The sequence below is a fragment of the Cibotium barometz genome, chromosome 18, assembly GCF_041138505.1.
Source record: "Cibotium barometz isolate CiBa-2024 chromosome 18, ASM4113850v1, whole genome shotgun sequence".
Classification (NCBI taxonomy): Eukaryota; Viridiplantae; Streptophyta; class Polypodiopsida; order Cyatheales; family Cibotiaceae; genus Cibotium; species Cibotium barometz.
Genome location: NC_141063.1, coordinates 40692627 through 40710169, shown reverse-complemented (window position 1 = coordinate 40710169; position 17543 = coordinate 40692627). Strand labels below are relative to the sequence as shown.

The 17543-nt window shown below is 45.5% G+C and overlaps 1 protein-coding gene across 1 annotated transcript; it reads right to left on the bottom strand.

The window, feature by feature from the left end:
* Nucleotides 1-266: 266 nt before the first annotated feature.
* LOC147629341 (GTP-binding protein BRASSINAZOLE INSENSITIVE PALE GREEN 2, chloroplastic-like) lies at nt 267-17175 on the bottom strand. The gene is made up of 3 exons (XM_086812574.1): nt 15549-17175; nt 1296-1463; nt 267-1207 (listed from the first exon to the last, which is right to left on the bottom strand). The coding sequence occupies exons 1-3, from the start codon at nt 17088-17090 to the stop codon at nt 887-889; spliced, it is 2031 nt and encodes a 676-aa protein (XP_086668700.1). The 5' UTR covers nt 17091-17175; the 3' UTR covers nt 267-886.
* Nucleotides 17176-17543: the final 368 nt, after the last annotated feature.

Genomic DNA, 17543 nt, shown 5'->3' with positions numbered 1-17543 from the left:
CCTTCTACTCCTATTTATTCACTATGCTCACTGCATTTCCATTGCAAAAACAATGTTATTGCAACTTTATTTTTTACATCCTGAAATATGTTTCTTGACCATGCTTGGTTTCAAAGTCTGCTAGCAGCTCGGACAAGTTGTACACACACAACCCAACTACCAGGTTATAAGCAGTTTAATTTGACTTTCTTGTAGCTCAAACATGGGTGGTTAACTTGAGCAACAAAAACGAACATGAAACAACATATATACTGAATCAAAAGGACTTTTATGATGCCAAATAAAATATATTATGGAAAAAAACATTTAAAAACCAAGTATTTCTCCATGCTGACACAAGGAAAAAAAAAAGCATCAACATCAGCCAAAGAAGACCTATGTAACTAAAGAGAACATAAAAACCATGCTGGTCTTAATATAAATCTGTGGTAGAGAGAGAGAGAGAGAGAGAGAGTTTAGACATGCCTTTACAAAGGCTAGACATTAAATCTGTCTACCATATACTCCTGCAGTCACACTGACTAAAAGGTCTGAAGATGTTGCAAGCTCCCTAAGAATCCACCTTAGCTCTTGAGCACCATGCAATTTCTAGAAGGGCAAGTATACATAGAGTGCGAAACTCATACCTTGAAGCATAACTTGTAGCAAACTCTTCCCTGCAAATCTGTGGCTAAGCTCCAAAATAATTTTGGAAGCTTCGTCTCCAGTTCTGGATTGCTGTCAAAACCCCCATGTCTCTACCACTGGTTGGTACCCCCACAACTGGAGGGTTATGGGAAGGTCAACAGTAAAAGGACAGAAGCACAGGTATCCAATTTCGTAATCAAACATCTATACAGAAAACTTCAGGTCGTCACACCTTTCAAATCTGAAGGTTGCCTTGGCATCATGTGACTTGCTTCAGGTTAGACGTTCTTTCAGAGTTCACATTGCCTTTTGCCTTAGATGTACCACCTTTCACAACTGTGAAACCAGCCTTCTCAAAATAGTGCGCCATGTCTTGGACGAGAGCACTGCGTGTGGTGATTCCCACTCCTTCATATGTCCACACATCCAAATCAGCAGTACCCTTGATCCCTAGCCCAAACCACCCTAATCCTGCAACCGCAATGTCAACAGAGCTCTTCTCCCATGTATCTCCCGTTATGGTTATGGGAATCTGAACCCAGGGTCCCAACTCTTCCAGTCTTTCCTTGGTTAAAGGGGGCTGCACATTGACCACAAAATCAAGTTACCTCAATAAAAAACAGCTTTAAGTAAAAATGAAAAGAAAAGTGCAAGGAAGAGCAACTCACCTGCAACCTAACGCCCACATGCTTCTCAAAAGTTTCTTCTGCTTTCTGTGTCTTTGCAAAATGGCAAGTCAAGAAAGTTGATCCCCATACAGTAATGTACATGCTGCTAGAGGAGATATCCTTCACATCCAATCTTACAAGTCCACCTACATGAATAGTATCACCAGCCTAGCAGGCACAAAAAGCCAGAGGAACTAAGAGTCAACCGGAGAGTCAACCGGAAATCACTAAGTACAATTTTATTGCTAAATTTTCTTGAAAAATGCAGATATTTTGACCCTACAATTTATTTATGACACAAGATCCACCTCAATGAAAACTAAAACAAGATGTTCTATGAAAGGCCTGAAAATCCAGCCAACCTTGGAACTTTCCAAGATGTCACAGACATCGCCAGCTTTGAAAATGACTGCAGGATACCCCTTGCGCATGCCCAGGAGCAGGGGAGGGATGAGAGGGGGGGGGTGCGCAATGGAAACTACACCTCGAAGGACTCCCAATGGCTACATCATAGTTCGTTAGTGTTTAATGTCCTAAGCTATGGAGGCTTGAAGAGCTTCATGGCTATGGCTGTGTGAGCTGTAACAATAGGGAGACAGAGTTAGAGAGATGTGACATGAGAGAGATGTGACATGTGAGGGATTGACCGTAGTAATCACAACCTTAGGCTAACTAAACTTCACTTAATGATGTTTAAGAGATAGACAATTAGTGTCAATGCAATGCAATGCAGCTATATTAGATGGATGGGTTACAATGAGATCTAAATAGATCTATGATGCTGTCCTAGATGAAGATCCTTCTCGGGATGAGAGGGATAGGTTGAATGCTGATGATGAGGACTCTTCCTTGCTCCAATGCTGAGATCCACCCTTCGATGCCAGCTTCTGTCAAAACCCCAAAGGATCACCTCGTAGAACGCTCGTGGTACAAGACTCAAAACCTGCAAACAAACCAAGCAACGTGAAGGGGGTGCAGGCCCGACTCACCTCCCAACCTTGACAGTCGTGGGCAAAACCCACAAGTCTTGGCTGTCCCCACCGAGCCACGAGCTGAGCTAACTAGTTGGATGTACCGACTAATCTCTACCTCATGGCGTCCCATACCGCCACGAAGCTACCCTCGCGGGCCCCGAGACTGCAGCCAGCCTTGGCTGCATAAAGCAAGTGCACGTCTGCACTAGATCCAGGCTCCTGACCATAGACAAAGACACGTGAGACTCTATGAACTATTGACTAACCTTGGCCACCCTTTTATAGGCTCTTGGCCGATCACCGGGCATCCACACTTGGACGCCCGCCCGTCCATACTTGGGTGCCCGCCCGTTAGTCTATCCCTAGCCCAGCTCACTAATCAGCCTGCCTAGCTCCAAGCTTCCCCAAGCCTCGAAATTAGTCTTGTGTGCGTGTAGCACACGTTACATGCACACGGTAGATACACACTGTGCACATGACATACTTCCCTTCCTCTAAGAGCTCACTCCTGAGCTCACTAAGAACCCAGGGTAATCCCTCTAAAGGGTAGTCAATGTCTCCCATGTAGCGTCGTCCTCAACACGATCCTTCCACTTTATCTTGTATTCCGTGAATAGTGTATTACGCAATTGTCTTTCACGAAATCCAAGGATCTTTTCCGGTTCGTGTAAAACAAATGTCATGTCCTCGATATCTATGATTTCTTGAGGAGTAACTAACTGGTCTGTTCCAGCCAGTACTTCCTCAAGTCTACTGACATGAAATACGAGATGAACTTTCACATGAGAAAGCAAATCTAGTTCATATGCGTTTGAACCAATCCATCGTGCAATACAAAATGGTCCACAGTATCTAAGGGATAATTTCGGAGATCGACCTGTCCGTAAAGTCTCAGAATCTTTGGGAACTCGCAAATACACCATCGTTTCTTCAGAGAACTCTCTGGGTGAACGATGTCTATTAGAATAAAATATGTCTCTGTCTTGAGCACTTCTAATAGATTCCTTCGCAACTTGTAACATTTCTTGCATATCTCGCAGAAAATTACGTACTGCATCATGCTGAAGTCCTGAAAATCCCACTGTAACAGGTGATCTAGGTTGAAAACCATACATAAGCATAAAAGAACTAAAACCTGTACTCGTATGCTATTGACCCTATGATGGGCATGAATGCAGGGGATAGCAATCTTGTGAGGCCACTTCCTTACGATAATCTAACGCCTATGGGTAAGGCAAAGGATTATAAGGAAGGGGGAGCTGCATTGAAATTTGACACATTCAGTGGAACCAAAGACAAGCTCAAGGCACTTACCTTTTTACAACAATTTGATGCTGCTTTTTCTCGTGAAAATTACACGGAATCCTCGAAAGTGAGAAAAGCCGCAACTTTTCTCAAGGGCAATGCATTGCAGTGGTGGTCCACTCTTCTTTTGCAGGGCATAGCACCATCTACTTGGGTACATTTTAAACAGGTGTTCTCTTCCGTGTGGCTCACATCTACATTTGAGGTGGATGTAATGACAGCATGGCACAAGTTGGATGCATCGAAGTGTGAGAATCTTGAGGATTATAATAAGAAGTTTTGGGAAGCTTTACTCCCAGTTACTTCTTATCGTACAGTGCCATTGTTTGAGCAGGTTGAGAAGTATTGTTGTGGGTTGCCCAAGGAAGTGCGTGACCATTGCATAAAGTAACAAATATGTCGCAGATGATAGAGAATGCCATGACGGCCAATGCGTTACTCACTGGAGTCTCATTTGGGTTTAAGGGCAGTAAAAGCACAAGCAAGAAAACTGAAAAGTGTGTTCTCTAAATTGGATTTAAAGAGTGGGTACCACCAGGTACGGATTGTAGAGGGGGACATCCCCAAAACAACCTTCCGTACAGAACGGGCCCACTATGAATTTGTGGTCATGCCATTTGGTTTGACGAACGCCCCAGCTACATTTAACCGCATGATGATGCGTGTTTTCCGGGAGTTGATTGGAGAGAGTGTGTTCATATTTTTGGACGACGTACTCATATTTTCAGCTATAGTTGAGCAGCATGACATTGATGTGGAGAAAGTCCTTAAGTTGCTGGAAAGCAACGAGCTCTACGTCAATGAAAAGAAGTCAGAATTTTATCTGTTCCAGGTACATTACTTGGGATATATAATTAGTGCTGAAGGCATTCGACTGGATCCGGCTAAAGTGGCCGAGATTGTTAACTCGGAAGTACCACAGACAGCTTATGACATTAGATCATTTGTGGGTATATGCCAGGCATATTCCACCCACATTGACAAGTTTTCCGACCTCTCGACAGACCTCACCAATCTGCTAAAGGGAGTGAAAACAAGAAGGCAAAAGATTCGAATGACTCCACGAGCGTTGGAGGCATTCCAGAACCTCAAGGTGGCTTTGTCAGAAGCGCCTTGTTTAGCCCTTGCCTCGTGGGACGAACCATTTCAAGTGATCACCGATGCGAGTAACATCGCAATTGGAGGTGTATTGCAACAGAATGGTCATCCAGTAGCTTACATGTCTCGTAAGTTACTGCCCGCCGAAAAGAACTACTCAGTCTATGATCATGAACTCCTAGCAGTTATACAGGCCTTGAAACATTGGAAACATTTCCTGTATGGCCGTGACTTCGAGGTTCGCACTGACCATCAGGCATTGCGCTGGATTCAGACGATGCCAAGTGCACAGTGGAGTGATCGACAACACCGCTGGAGTCAGATATTCCAGCAGTTCGGTGGTATGATTGAGTACCTTCCAGGAAAGGCCAATCCAGTGGCCGATGCTTTGAGCAGGAAGGAACAAGTATCTGCAATTCAGACCACTAGACTTGACCTTGTTGGTACAGGACTAGAAGACATGAAGCACACGTACGCAGATTCCGAGGAATTCGGTACTCAGTGGGAACAGGCATTGGATGCCACAGGACCATGCCATTTTCTGATACGCGATGGTTGGCTTTTCTACAAAGGCCGACTATGTGTCATGAAATCATTCCGGGCAGCTCTTCTCCATGATGCCCATGACGCCATTGCAGGTGGTCATAAGGGCATGAATTCGACTCTAGAGAAATTGAAACGGCAATACTATTGGCCAAAGATGAGGCGTGATGTGTTTACATATGTACAACGTTGTGACATTTATCAAAAGGTGAAAGCTCCTCGTGAAAAGAAGATAGGGTTATTACAGCCTTTGCCAATTCCTGAGGATCCTTTCCAAGACATTTCGATGGACTTTGTCACAAATCTGCCTCCCAGTCCGAGTAAGCGTAATACGCAGTGCTTAACTATTGTTGATAGGTTTAGCAAATTTGTTATGCTTATTCCTTGTAGGGCCAATGTGACCGCCGAGGATATTGCCCAGTTATTTATTCGACATTGGTACCCGATTGGCGGAATTCCTAAAACCACCGAGATGCCAAGTTTACCAGTCATTTTTGGAGAGCATTGTTTGATAATTTTGGTACTAAGTTGAATTTTTCCAGTGCATTCCACCCACAGACAGATGGCCAGACAGAGATATACAACCAGTTGGCCTTTGATGTGCTGAAGTGTTATGTCCACGATCAGCAAGGTAAGTGGGAATCGTTTTTGCCTTTAGTTCAAGCTGTTTTGAATGACTCTTTTTCTTCAGCTATTGGCAGGACTCCATATGAGGCAGCGTTTGGAAGGCCTTTCCAGTCGTTGTTAACCAGGACTTCGTCTTCAGTACCGGAGGCGAACAGAGTGACGGAGTCTTACCAGGAGATCCTCGAGTCCGTTAAAGACAGATTGGCTAAAGCGCAAGAGGCCTACACTCGACAGGCCAATAAAGACCGAAGGGACATGAAGTTTTCGGAAGGGGATTGGGTGTATCTTCGGATTATGAAGCAAAGATTGAAGCAGGTGGGCAAGCGATGCCCAAAGTTGTCTTTCAGGAGCTTCGGACCATTTCCCATCCGGAAAAAGATTAATGAGCTGTCTATGCAGTTAAAGCTACCTCCGAGTTGGACTATGCACGATGTATTTCATGTCAATTGGTTAAAGCCATATGCAGGTCCACCTGCTTCAGAGGTCAAAGACGAAGCGGAACCAGACATTGTTGATGAAGCAGAAGTAATGGTTCCAGAACAGATCCTTCTGCACCGTTTCAAGCATGGCTCAGGCCGAAGACTACGACAGTTCCTCACGAAGTTTCAGGACCGAGGAACTCATGAAACGGTATGGCTCGACAAAGAATTTTTCGAAGACTATTATTTGGAGGCTATGCAGCTTCCGTCAAGTTAAGCAGAAGGGGATGTCACGTGCATCCCGCACTTGGATGCCACGTAGACATTTCTGTACAGAAGGTGCAGGACCTGGGATGGTGAACTGGTCCCATGTGAGCCCAGTTCGGGACGAGTCAGCCAGGGATCCATCTCAATCGTCCGAGGTCAGGTGTGCATTGTCCTGCACATGAGTCCAAGGTCAGGTGTGCACTGTCCTGCACATGAAACAGTGCCAGTCCGCGCTGTGAGTCTCCCTCTAGAATGATGTCAGTGGTTCTGTGTATCTGGTATGGTACCGGATGCCAGATCACTGAGTAGATTATGTTTAGGACAAGGGGCCAGCCCATAGGGCTACCCCGGATCTGAGTGTGGGCATGGGAATGGTGTAGAACCACCCCCATGAGGGCCAGGAAGGCCCAGGCTGAACCCACCAGCCATGGAGGGGCTGTAGGACAGCCCTAGGGCACAGATCAGGAATCTCCAGGGGATTACAGCCTTTATATGGCTGTAGGGCATGTATGGGGCAGCCCATACAAGCTGCCCAGCCTTGGGATTGTGGACAAAAGTGGTGTCCAGCCAATTAGAAGCAGGCGCATCACTTTCAGCCTGTTAGGAAAAAAAGACAGTATTTTTTGAGATTTAATTCAGCATTTATTGCTGAATTTCCACCAGTCGTGGGACATAGCCTGTTTTTCAGCTGGCCGACTGCTCCTGAGGAGGAGTATAAATAGTGGAGGCCATAATCCCATCATTCATCTCAGTTTTCACCAAGTGCTCAAGCCAATCAAGGGCCAGTCAAGCCAAGGAGATTGCCAAGCAAAGGGGTGGACTTCTGAAGGTCAAGGGCAGGATTTTCCAGCCAAGAAAAGGTCAAGTTTTTTGTATTTGTTTTCAGATTTACATCATTCTAATAAAGCAAATACACCATCCGTGGTGGGGGCCCTACAGAGGGTAATTGGGACCCAATACTGTGTCCTCTCCATCTCCCCCTTCTCTATCTATTTTTCTGCACATCTGCTTCCAGTTTGTGCGTTAATTTCCGTTGCGAAAAGAGTGCTGATTTCTGAGTTTTGAAGTACCGATCCTTCTCCGAAGCTTCCGCATATTACAGTGGTATCAGAGCCTACTTCAAGGACAAAGATTCAGCAAAGAAAACCAGAAAATTTTCGCTCGTGTGGTTGGTTTTTAGACACTGGTGGACTACCCCTTTCGGGGTGACTCCTGTCCCTCGAAGGACAGTTGGTTTTTAGCCTCCGGAAGCCTCTGGAAGTCTCCCACACAGATAGTGGATGGTCAGATTGCGTTCCGGAAAGGAATTGCATTTTCCCGCTACGGCGAGTTTCGGCGACGAGAGAGAACCAGAACCATGGGACCAGAGTGCACCAGGCAGCCCAGCTAGGGCACCCGGCTTGAGTGTCACAGACATGTTCTGGCAGATGATGCGAGCAATCGCAGACCAAACAGCCAAGTTGGATGAGCAGAAGGCGCGGATCTTGGCTCTGGAGGAGCGTTCTCGCTCTCCAGCGTCACGTTTTCCATCTCCTCCTCCCTCTCCTTCCGTATCCCAGATACCAGATCCTCGTCACAGGGAACCTCTCGCTGGGTCACAGCTGCAGCCAAGCTCCTTGCTTGAGATGCAGATGCGTGCATTGGAGATCCGACAACGAGAAGACGACGCCATGCGACGCGTGGAACACGAGCGTTACCTCAGAGCTTTGGACGCCAGATTGTCACCGGCGGCGCCCTCGAATCATTTTCCCGAGAAAATGAATTTCAGTAAGTATAATGGTAAACTCGATCCCACAACTCTTTATTCATGGTTACATCAATTTGAAGCTTACTTTGCCATAGTTCGGAAAACAGATACTGACAAAGTGATCTTAGCTAGTTGGTACTTGGAAGGTGAGGCCATTCCTTGGTGGACTCAGTGGGCTCATGCCCACACCAGAGCAGATATGGCAGCTTATGTGTGGGACGAGTTCGTCCGCGACCTTAAGCAGCGGTTTCTACCGCCCCACTACCTTGAGCGACTCGAAGACGAGGAAACACAATGGTGGCAAGCCCAAGACTTCCCAGCCGGCTTCTCCCAAGGCTAACACCTCGGGGAGCAAAAGCCAGAACCAGACGGGGTCTTCCCCAGGACGGAGCCTTGGAGCCTAAGTTGAGTGCTGAGGAGCTTTCTCAGTACAAGGAGGAGGGTAGATGTTTCTTTTGTCACACAAAAGGACATACTTCTCGGGATTGTCCGAAGAAGCCTCCAAAGGCCGCCGCCACCTCCACAGCTTCCGTGGTGAGCACAGCTCCCCCACAGACCCCAGCGGCTACCCCTAGTTCTTCAACCCCCGCTGCTTCAGTTGGAGCAATTATTAGCCGGGAGCTCGAAGATAAGCAGAAGGGCGTCCATGACCAGGAGTATGAGCGCAACAAATTGCTCAAGTCCTTTGGCTACATAGGTGGCCAGAGAGTCGTTGTCTTGTTTGACAGCGGCAGCACGGAGGATGTGGTCACGGAACAAGCCGCTAGGCATGCCCGTTTCGAGCTGACTCCAGTGGACAAACAGGTTGAGGGTTTTAGCACAGGTATGACAACGAGCATCAAGTATGAAGCTCTAGGTGCTAAGTTAGTGATTCAGGGCATAGAGTTTGTGCGTGACTTTATGGTTGCCCCTCTTGTAGGAGACATAATTTTGGGTATCCAGTGGTTTCACAAGTTTCTTCCTGATGTCAAGTGGGACAAGCACACGTTCCAGATCGATCGGAATGTGTCAAACACCTCGGTGACCATTAAGTGTGAGCCAGGTATTCCAAACTTTCTGCTCATAAGCCACTTCCATCCAAGAAAAGGTCAAGTTTTCTGTATTTGTTTTCAGATTTACATCATTCTAATAAAGCAAATACACCATCCGTGGTGGGGGCCCTCCAGAGGGTAATTGGGACCCAATATTGTGTCCTCTCCATCTCCCCCTTCTCTCTATTTTTCTGCACATCTGCTTCCAGTTTGTGCGTTAATTTCCGTCGCGAAAAGAGTGTTGATTTCTGAGTTTTGAAGTACCGATCCTTCTCCGAAGCTTCCGCATATTACAGATGATGGATCATGGTCACCATGAAACTCGTTTCACGTTTCAGTGTTGAAACGTTTCATGTGCACATTGAAACCATTGTTTCATGTGGAAAAAAAGGTTGTGATTTTGTGTACTTTTTAGCTTTTATAATTCTTTCTCTTTCCTTCTTTCATCCTATTTGTTCTTTTCTCTTCTCTTTTATATGTTTTCTTTGTTTACTGATGATAAATATGCTAATATCATCTTATAACCATTGGCAAGCACCTTCACATTTTATGTATATGATCGTTGCGGTCCAACGTTTCATTGTCCACCTACCTGGTGTTGAAACGTTTTGTTCCAAAATAAATCGTTTCAGCATCGTTTCGTTTCGATAGTGAAACGTTTCGCCGGTGACCTTGTGATGGATGATTATATGGTTTTTGTTATTTGTGATTAAAAGACTGTAGGCTTCAAATTGATGTTTCCATGTATTCTATGCATTTAGTATTATTTTTACATATTTTATACAGTATCAATTTGAAATTTTATACATGCAAAAAACTATATGCAGGAAACTTTGGACTAATTTTACGAAACGCGTTTGAAACTTTTAGGGAACCCGTTTCAAACAATCCCCTAACTACTATGGATACATCAAAGATCTAATATCCATAGAATTGATACAAATTCTTGGTTGAAGGTTGCTTGTCAAATGTTAGGCCAAGAGATCCTTGGTAGCAAGAGTAGTCTAAAAACCATGATGGTTCTCAATACAAGAACCCCCCTATGCTTAGATGAAGGGATTCAAAGCGCAATCATTATTACATCTCATTTTGGACTTTAATCTGGGTAGAGTACCCCATATATACCTAGATGAATCCAAGAACATGTCCAAATTCACCTTATAAGAAAGAGCAATTTATAACCTCATATCACCAGCCTGGACATTTCCGAGTATGAAAGGAGTCTGGTGGACTCCAAGATGTCTAAATATTTGGAAAGTACAAGCTTTGGGAATGGGAGATTATCCTAGAATACAAAGGACCACACTCCTATTTTTGGCCCGACTCCGATGGAAATTCTGTTTGGAATTGAGGAGATACCAAGAGTTGGCAAAGTGCCTATGACAGAATGTCTACTAGTTGGGATATTTTTAGAGGTAAAGATTATGGAAGGACCCATCTTTTAGATTGGGACATGTGGCAAGAAAGTGGACCAAAGTGAGACAAGTGACCTGACACTTGTTAGAAAATGCATCAAAGTGAGACAAGTGGCCTCACACTTGTCACTTCAGCTATTGTGTGGCTCTCCACTTGTCGTTGTAGCCTTCTCTTGTCATTTCAGCTCATGGGAGGGGGAGGCCCAAATCTATAAATTGGAGCCCTCTCTCTTCATTAATGGAGGCTCTCTTGCTGCACACTAGCCTCTATGTAACATGCGGAAGCTCTGGGTAGTCTTCTTTCAGCCCTAAACACTCTTGGAAACCTTCTGATGCAAAAACGCAAGTAGAGAGAGAGTAGAGAGAGAGTAAGAAGTGCTGGAAATTCAGTATATACTATGATACAAAAAGGTACATATCTTTACAGCCATGGGCTGCCTTCTTAAAAAGGTTGTTAACCCTAAAATCTGTCCCCTATGGGACCTCTAATGATCCAATCCCCTAGTGGGAGAGAATGACTAAAACAAGGAGCAAGGAGCCCTTTTTATATGGGATTTTTGACACTTTATGCTGGCCGACTGCTGGTCGGCCAGTTCCATGTCCAAACAATCCCCTTTTTGCCCTGCCCGACTGCTGCTGGTCCTTGTCTTTGATGCGCATGCTGCCCACCCCTCTGCTGACGTAAACCGACAGCTCCTCTGGCAGCCAGCATCCACTGCCCTGCAGCTGACAGCCATCTGATCATGCTTTGCTCCATGTCCACCTCAGATGAGTCACCTGAAGCTCCTACCTTCTGGTTCTACTGGTTCATAATCTTTATCTGCTTGCCCCTTTTGGATTTAGCCCTAGAAATGTCCATGGCATTGCTGATGCACATGACACTCTACCACCGTTACAGGCTGCCCTAATGATGGCTACTCTCTTTCTCTCTCTCTTGAAGGCTGCCCATGAAGAATACCAGCTGTTGGGGACTGTTTTGGAGGCTTCCATCGCGAAGAAATACTGAAGGCAAGGGTATTTAATCATTTATTAGATTTCTAGCCATTGTACTTGTTGTACCAACCTTTGTACATGCTGTACCAGCCATTGTACTGGCTGTACCAATCCTTGTACTTGTTGTACTTGCTATACCACCCATTGTACCGCTTGTATCAACTTTTATACTTGCTGTACCAACCACTGTACCTACTGTACTAGTCACTGTACATGTTGTACCAGCATTTGTACTTGCTGTACCTACTGTACCAACCACCGTACCGGCTGTACCAACCACCATACCGACTGTACCAACCATTGTACCTACAGTACCGACTGAATGGAGAGTTGTACTTGTTGTACCAGCTCTATTGCATGAAGACCCGTGGTTTTTGGGAAAGAATCAGTACCCACACGGAGATATATGGATTATATTGTTGGCTCGGCATTTCTGCAGCCTATGTTCTGGCTTGGTTGCCTCGTGTTGGGCTGTGTTATGGCATTTGTATATGAATAATCCGGCATCTCCCGTGGGGAGAGTAAGGCCCTCAAAGCTTGTACATGATATTATTCTCCTTGGGTAATAAAATACTCCAAGAGGGAGGGGGGGTCCGCCCATTCCGGCCTCTATGCGGTGTCACACGTGCAAGCTCCATTTTCAGCATTTGTGGATGTTTTGTCCAGCTTTATGTTGTATGCAAAGTGATGATGGATATGTGTTAAGGCTATGGCCATGTTTAAATGTTTTAATATGCTTTGATGGTATCGACAAGTGTGTCAAAGGCCCTAGTCCCCCGGGCACCGCCGCGAGTTACACCTCATGGTAGTCATCCACAAGACAATAAACCATCAACTCCAAGCATACACAAAGAAAGATTGACACACACGCATTGATTATTACATCTCATTTTGGACTTTAATCCGGGCAAAGTATCCCACACATTATATATATATACCTAGATGAATCTAGGAACATTCACCTTATAAGAAAGAGCAATTTATAACCTCATGGCAAAGTACCCCACACATTATTTATGCATATTTTGGGGGACTACCCGGGCAGAGAACCCTTGACTCTCACACACATAAAATGTGAAATAGATATTTTGGAAGTTTCAAAAACTTCCCGATGAAGTGTTGAAGCGGCATGATCGTTTTCGGCGACGTTTCCATGGTACAATGTCTTGGGACTCGTGCTCATATAATGACAATGATGAAATAATTATTGTAGAAGCTTGTGCTCATGTCGTGGAAGCATTCGAAGAAGCACAATAAAGATTCATGAAGCCCAAAAACACCTACCTTTTGTTCCCCATGTGAACAACTCTTAAGAAGACTTCCAAATAACCTTAGCCACAAGGTTTTCAAAGACAAAACCTGAACTTCTCCGATTAAGGCTTCAACAAGTAACGTGGCACTTTGTAGATGGACGGCAACCACGTCATGACAGAGGCGCCAGGTGGAGAATCGAGACGACGTCAATCCTGTGCAAGAATGGTGCCTGGTAACTCGCAGGTCATGGCTCAGCGCAGCTTCTCAGCATGGTTAAGAGGCTATAGAAGGCTGTCAGGCGAGATTAATAAACCGCCCTGGAGATCTGTTGACGAGCTTGCTGACGATGACGTGGCTCTGCAATGATGTAGACAGACAACTATGTGAACGCTGAGTCATGAGGCAAAGCACTATGGAAAGCATGGTGCACAGCCGACTTTATTGGGTACCGCCTATATTGGGCAACTAGAGAACAATCGAGGACTGTAGAGGCGTGCGTTGGCAGGTTGTCGAGGCAGGCCAGGGCTGGGGACGTCGTCGTGCAGTAGAAGATGGTGACGAGCAACCAGCAGATCGCTATGGCTGGCAGCTCACAGGAGCAACAGCAGGTGTTGCATCCAGGCTGCATCTCCAAGCATTTCACGAGGAGAGTGGCAATACACCAATTGTGCCTGTCTCCTCTGGTCTGGTGCTGCCGCTCCTTCATTGGACATTCGGCTGGAGCTGGAAGCCGACGTTGGCAGCAGGCAACGTTTACTCTGACAGATGGTGGCAGCACTTCAGTAGCAACAGGTGACTTTGTAAAATCGTCAGGCAGCAAGTGGTGAAAATCAAAATCAAAATCAAAAAGGGGACCTTAGGCCAGAGGAGTTGATGCTTGCGCTCAAGCTCTGATACCAATTAATGGTCATAGGGATAGGCAGGACCAAGGCTATGGTGGTTTGAAGAATTTCATGATGTGTGTGTGTGGAGAGAGATTGAAAGGGAGAGGAGAGAGCCAATATACTAGAGAGAGAAGAGCATTACATGACTCAATGAGTATGGATTAAATTGATTTGAAATGAAGTACGAGCCCATGTATATAAAGGCCTTTCCCAATACCAAACCATTTGACCTTATTTAATGCATGCTTATCCACTCGAAGAGGTGATTCACATGCAGACACACACATATACTTAACTCTCTATAAGAGAGTGTACATACACACACATGAAGCTCCGAATTTCCAACATACATTACGTCGATTCTCTTGCAGCTAATCGATTCTCTTTGATTAGCATTAATTGACTTGCTAATCAGCATTAATTAAGGCATAATTAATGCATGCATGTAACACAACCTTATCTACAACGTTACTTGTTGCTATACAGACATCCACTGCAGAAACAATCGGTGTTGTACGGTGAATGAGACATACAATCACTTAATTGATTGGGTAATGTCGAAGACAAAGTGTTGTGTGGTCTGGAGACACTGAAGGCCTACTTTGGGCTAGAGGTTGTGCACGATAGCCACTCACTTATGCTAGGATAAGGGCAAGGACTACCCTCTTTACTGAAAGCCAAGTCCTAGTATTCTGCATTGTTTGTGTGTGTACTACACAAATGAGAGGGCAAGCCACCACTCTCTCCACAAGCATTGTAACAATTTTTGGAATAAAGAAATACCCCCAAGGCTATGTTCTGCACGAAGCACACATAAGCAGCACATAGATTTATGTTTACATATCATTTCTGCATTGCCTTAGTTTTTTATTAAGTGAATTATTAAGATCTTATGGGGCCAGCCTATTATTCATCAAGTGGGAAGGTATTAGCATCTCCAAATAAGATTTCAAACTTATCTGTCACTATGAAAACCACAACTCACCCAATGTCACCAGTAATGACAATGACCTCCTCTCATTTGAATGCCACCAACAGACACACGGGACATGATCCATCATGTGTGAATTGTACCCAAGTGGAACGAGTTCAAGTTAATTGTTGATAAGGGCGCCCATTTTGGAGCTTAGACCCAACTGAAACGCCTGCAGATGGGCAACATTTGTGAATAGGTAACTGAGGTGCCTGTGAGTGTTCACATGTCTTTGAGGTGCCTGTGAGTGGACATTTGAAGACTACTTTATAAGATGGGCGATCTCTGTTTGTGTGCTTGTGAAGAGCTCTTCATCATCCTCGTGCCTGAGTGTGGGGTCACGTGTGAAGGCATTGTGAATAGGCAACCAAAACGCCTGTGAATGGACAATTGAAGACTATATAGAAGATCTTTGTTTTTGTGTACTTGTGAAGAGTTCTTCATCATGGTTCAGTCAGTCTAGCATTGTGCTACAACTGTGGGGTCACATGTGAAGGCATTGACATTGTGAAAAGAAATGACTCTGCATCAATGAACCTTTCACCATTTTAAAACCACATGGTCACATCAAAAGAGCCTATCAAACAAGTTAAACCCATTCTTCAACCTACTGGCCCTAACCTATCTATCTTCTTCCAAATGTACATGATCGCAAGTAACAGCACCACATCTACAAAATAATCTACTTTTCAAAGTGCAGTAACTATAAAAGAACACACTTACCTTCACTCTGTATGTGCGAGGTTTGAGCTCCTTGCGGACTTGCACCAGCTTTTGCTCTTCCCTGTTTAGCCTGACAGTTATTTGGTGTGGGTGTAAGAGACCGGGTGTATCAAACATCTTAGCTTTGGCTGGCAGGATACCCCCCAACCTTACCAACCCAAGGGTAGTGCCAGGGAGGGGGGCCTCTGTCAACTGAGTGAGTGTTGCACCCTCTTCAGCTTTAGCTAGTGCATTTATAAGAGAGGATTTGCCTGCATTTTGTGCACCCACTACCCAAACCTCTCCTCTAGGACCTGCCATGTCTTTGATGCATTCTAAGACAGCTTTGATGCCCCAGCTTTTGATACAACTGACGAGGAACAAGCCACTCAGGCGAGGTGCTCCACCATCTTTGGCCCTTCTTCTGATCCAATGGTCAAGTCTGATAGGGGAGATTTGTTTAGGTAGGAGATCAATTTTGTTAGCTACAAGGATTAGGCGAGGCACATTCCCTGACTTGTTCTCTTTCCAAGAAACACCTTCTTTTTCTTCGAGATCAGTAAGGAGTGCGGCTGCTCTCCGCGGGAAGGAGCCATCGAAGTCCGCAGAGTCGACAACCATCACAACGACAGTCCTGGTTGCATGGGTTCTTGCCAGGCGAGCCCCGACCGTGCGCTCAAAGTCAAAATCAGGCAGCAAATTCTCCTTGGTCTGATCCTTTACCTTGCCATAATGTCTGAGCTCATGGCAGCGGGCGCAGACCAGAAGCTTCTCAGGCTCATCTTTCCCTTTCTCTTTGTTCTTCTCCTTCTTCATTTTGCCAAACTTCAAGATATGGCCTCCAACTTGGTTCCAGCCCCCACCATTGCTGCTGCCATACTCAGCTCCTGCAGGTCCAAATCCATCTAAGCTCTTCCTCCACTCCTCCTCATTCTCAAACTCCTTCTCTATCATGGTTTCGTCTAACCCAGCTAGCTTTCCGTCTAGGTCCGCTAGGGTTCTGTCATTCGCATCTAACTTCACCCAGGTCCATCCTCCCTTACTCTTCGAGTCCTCTGGTTCTTCTTCAGAGCCTTCAGCTTCATCTTCCTCTAAGTCTTCGTCCAGTGCGCCCTCGGCCTCTTCCAAGCTCTGCTCTTGTTCAGCGCCTTCGGTTAAACGGCGAGGCGTGATGAAAAATCCAGGAGCGTTAGGATTTTTCTCCTGCATAATGACGCCACATCCAGGGCAGATTGGGGCGGACCTTGCAGAGGACGCTCGTTTCTTGGTCTTATTGGGAGCCTGCTGCGAGGCTCTGGCAGGGCGCACAGGTCGAGATTCAGGTTTTTTTGTCGTTGCTGTTACTGCTGCCGCGGCGACGGAGAAACAAGAGAAGAGACCCTTAGCGGATGGGAAAGAAATGCGCGACCGATCGAAGGCAAGGAAGGGGTTGGAGAGACTACGGTTTGGATGGCTCGCGTGGAGCTCCGGGGCTATGGATATGGCGGGCGGCAGGCACGGTGAGAAGGCGGCCGCCATGGCCAACGGCTGCAGCAGGAAGCGAGGCGGCCCCAAGCCCCTCATCGATCACAGCAGCTCCTCTTCCATACCTTCTGCTAAACCCAAAACACAACAGGATACCGCTGCACAGATAGTGTACAAAATTCTATTCGTATCTATACTTATATAATTATAATTATATGGGGGCCAAAACGTTTTTGATTTAATTAATTAGATTGATAGGCTAGCAGCCTTGGCAAAAAAAATTTAGAGAAGCTTTGCAAAGGAAGCTAATGTGGTTCTACCTATGACCTATGTTGAATTTTTTCTGACACTAAACAACAAGAGAGAGAGAGAGAGAGAGAGAGAGAGAGAGAGAGAGAGGAATGCTACATGTTTTTTTGGTTGCACTCTAGACAAGGAGTCGAATGGGCTTACATTTTAATCTACCTTTGGAAAAAAAACTAACGTGTATATCCTAAGGTTAAATCGTTGTTTTTATCCCAATTTCTCAATGTAAGGAGTCAAAATTGACAT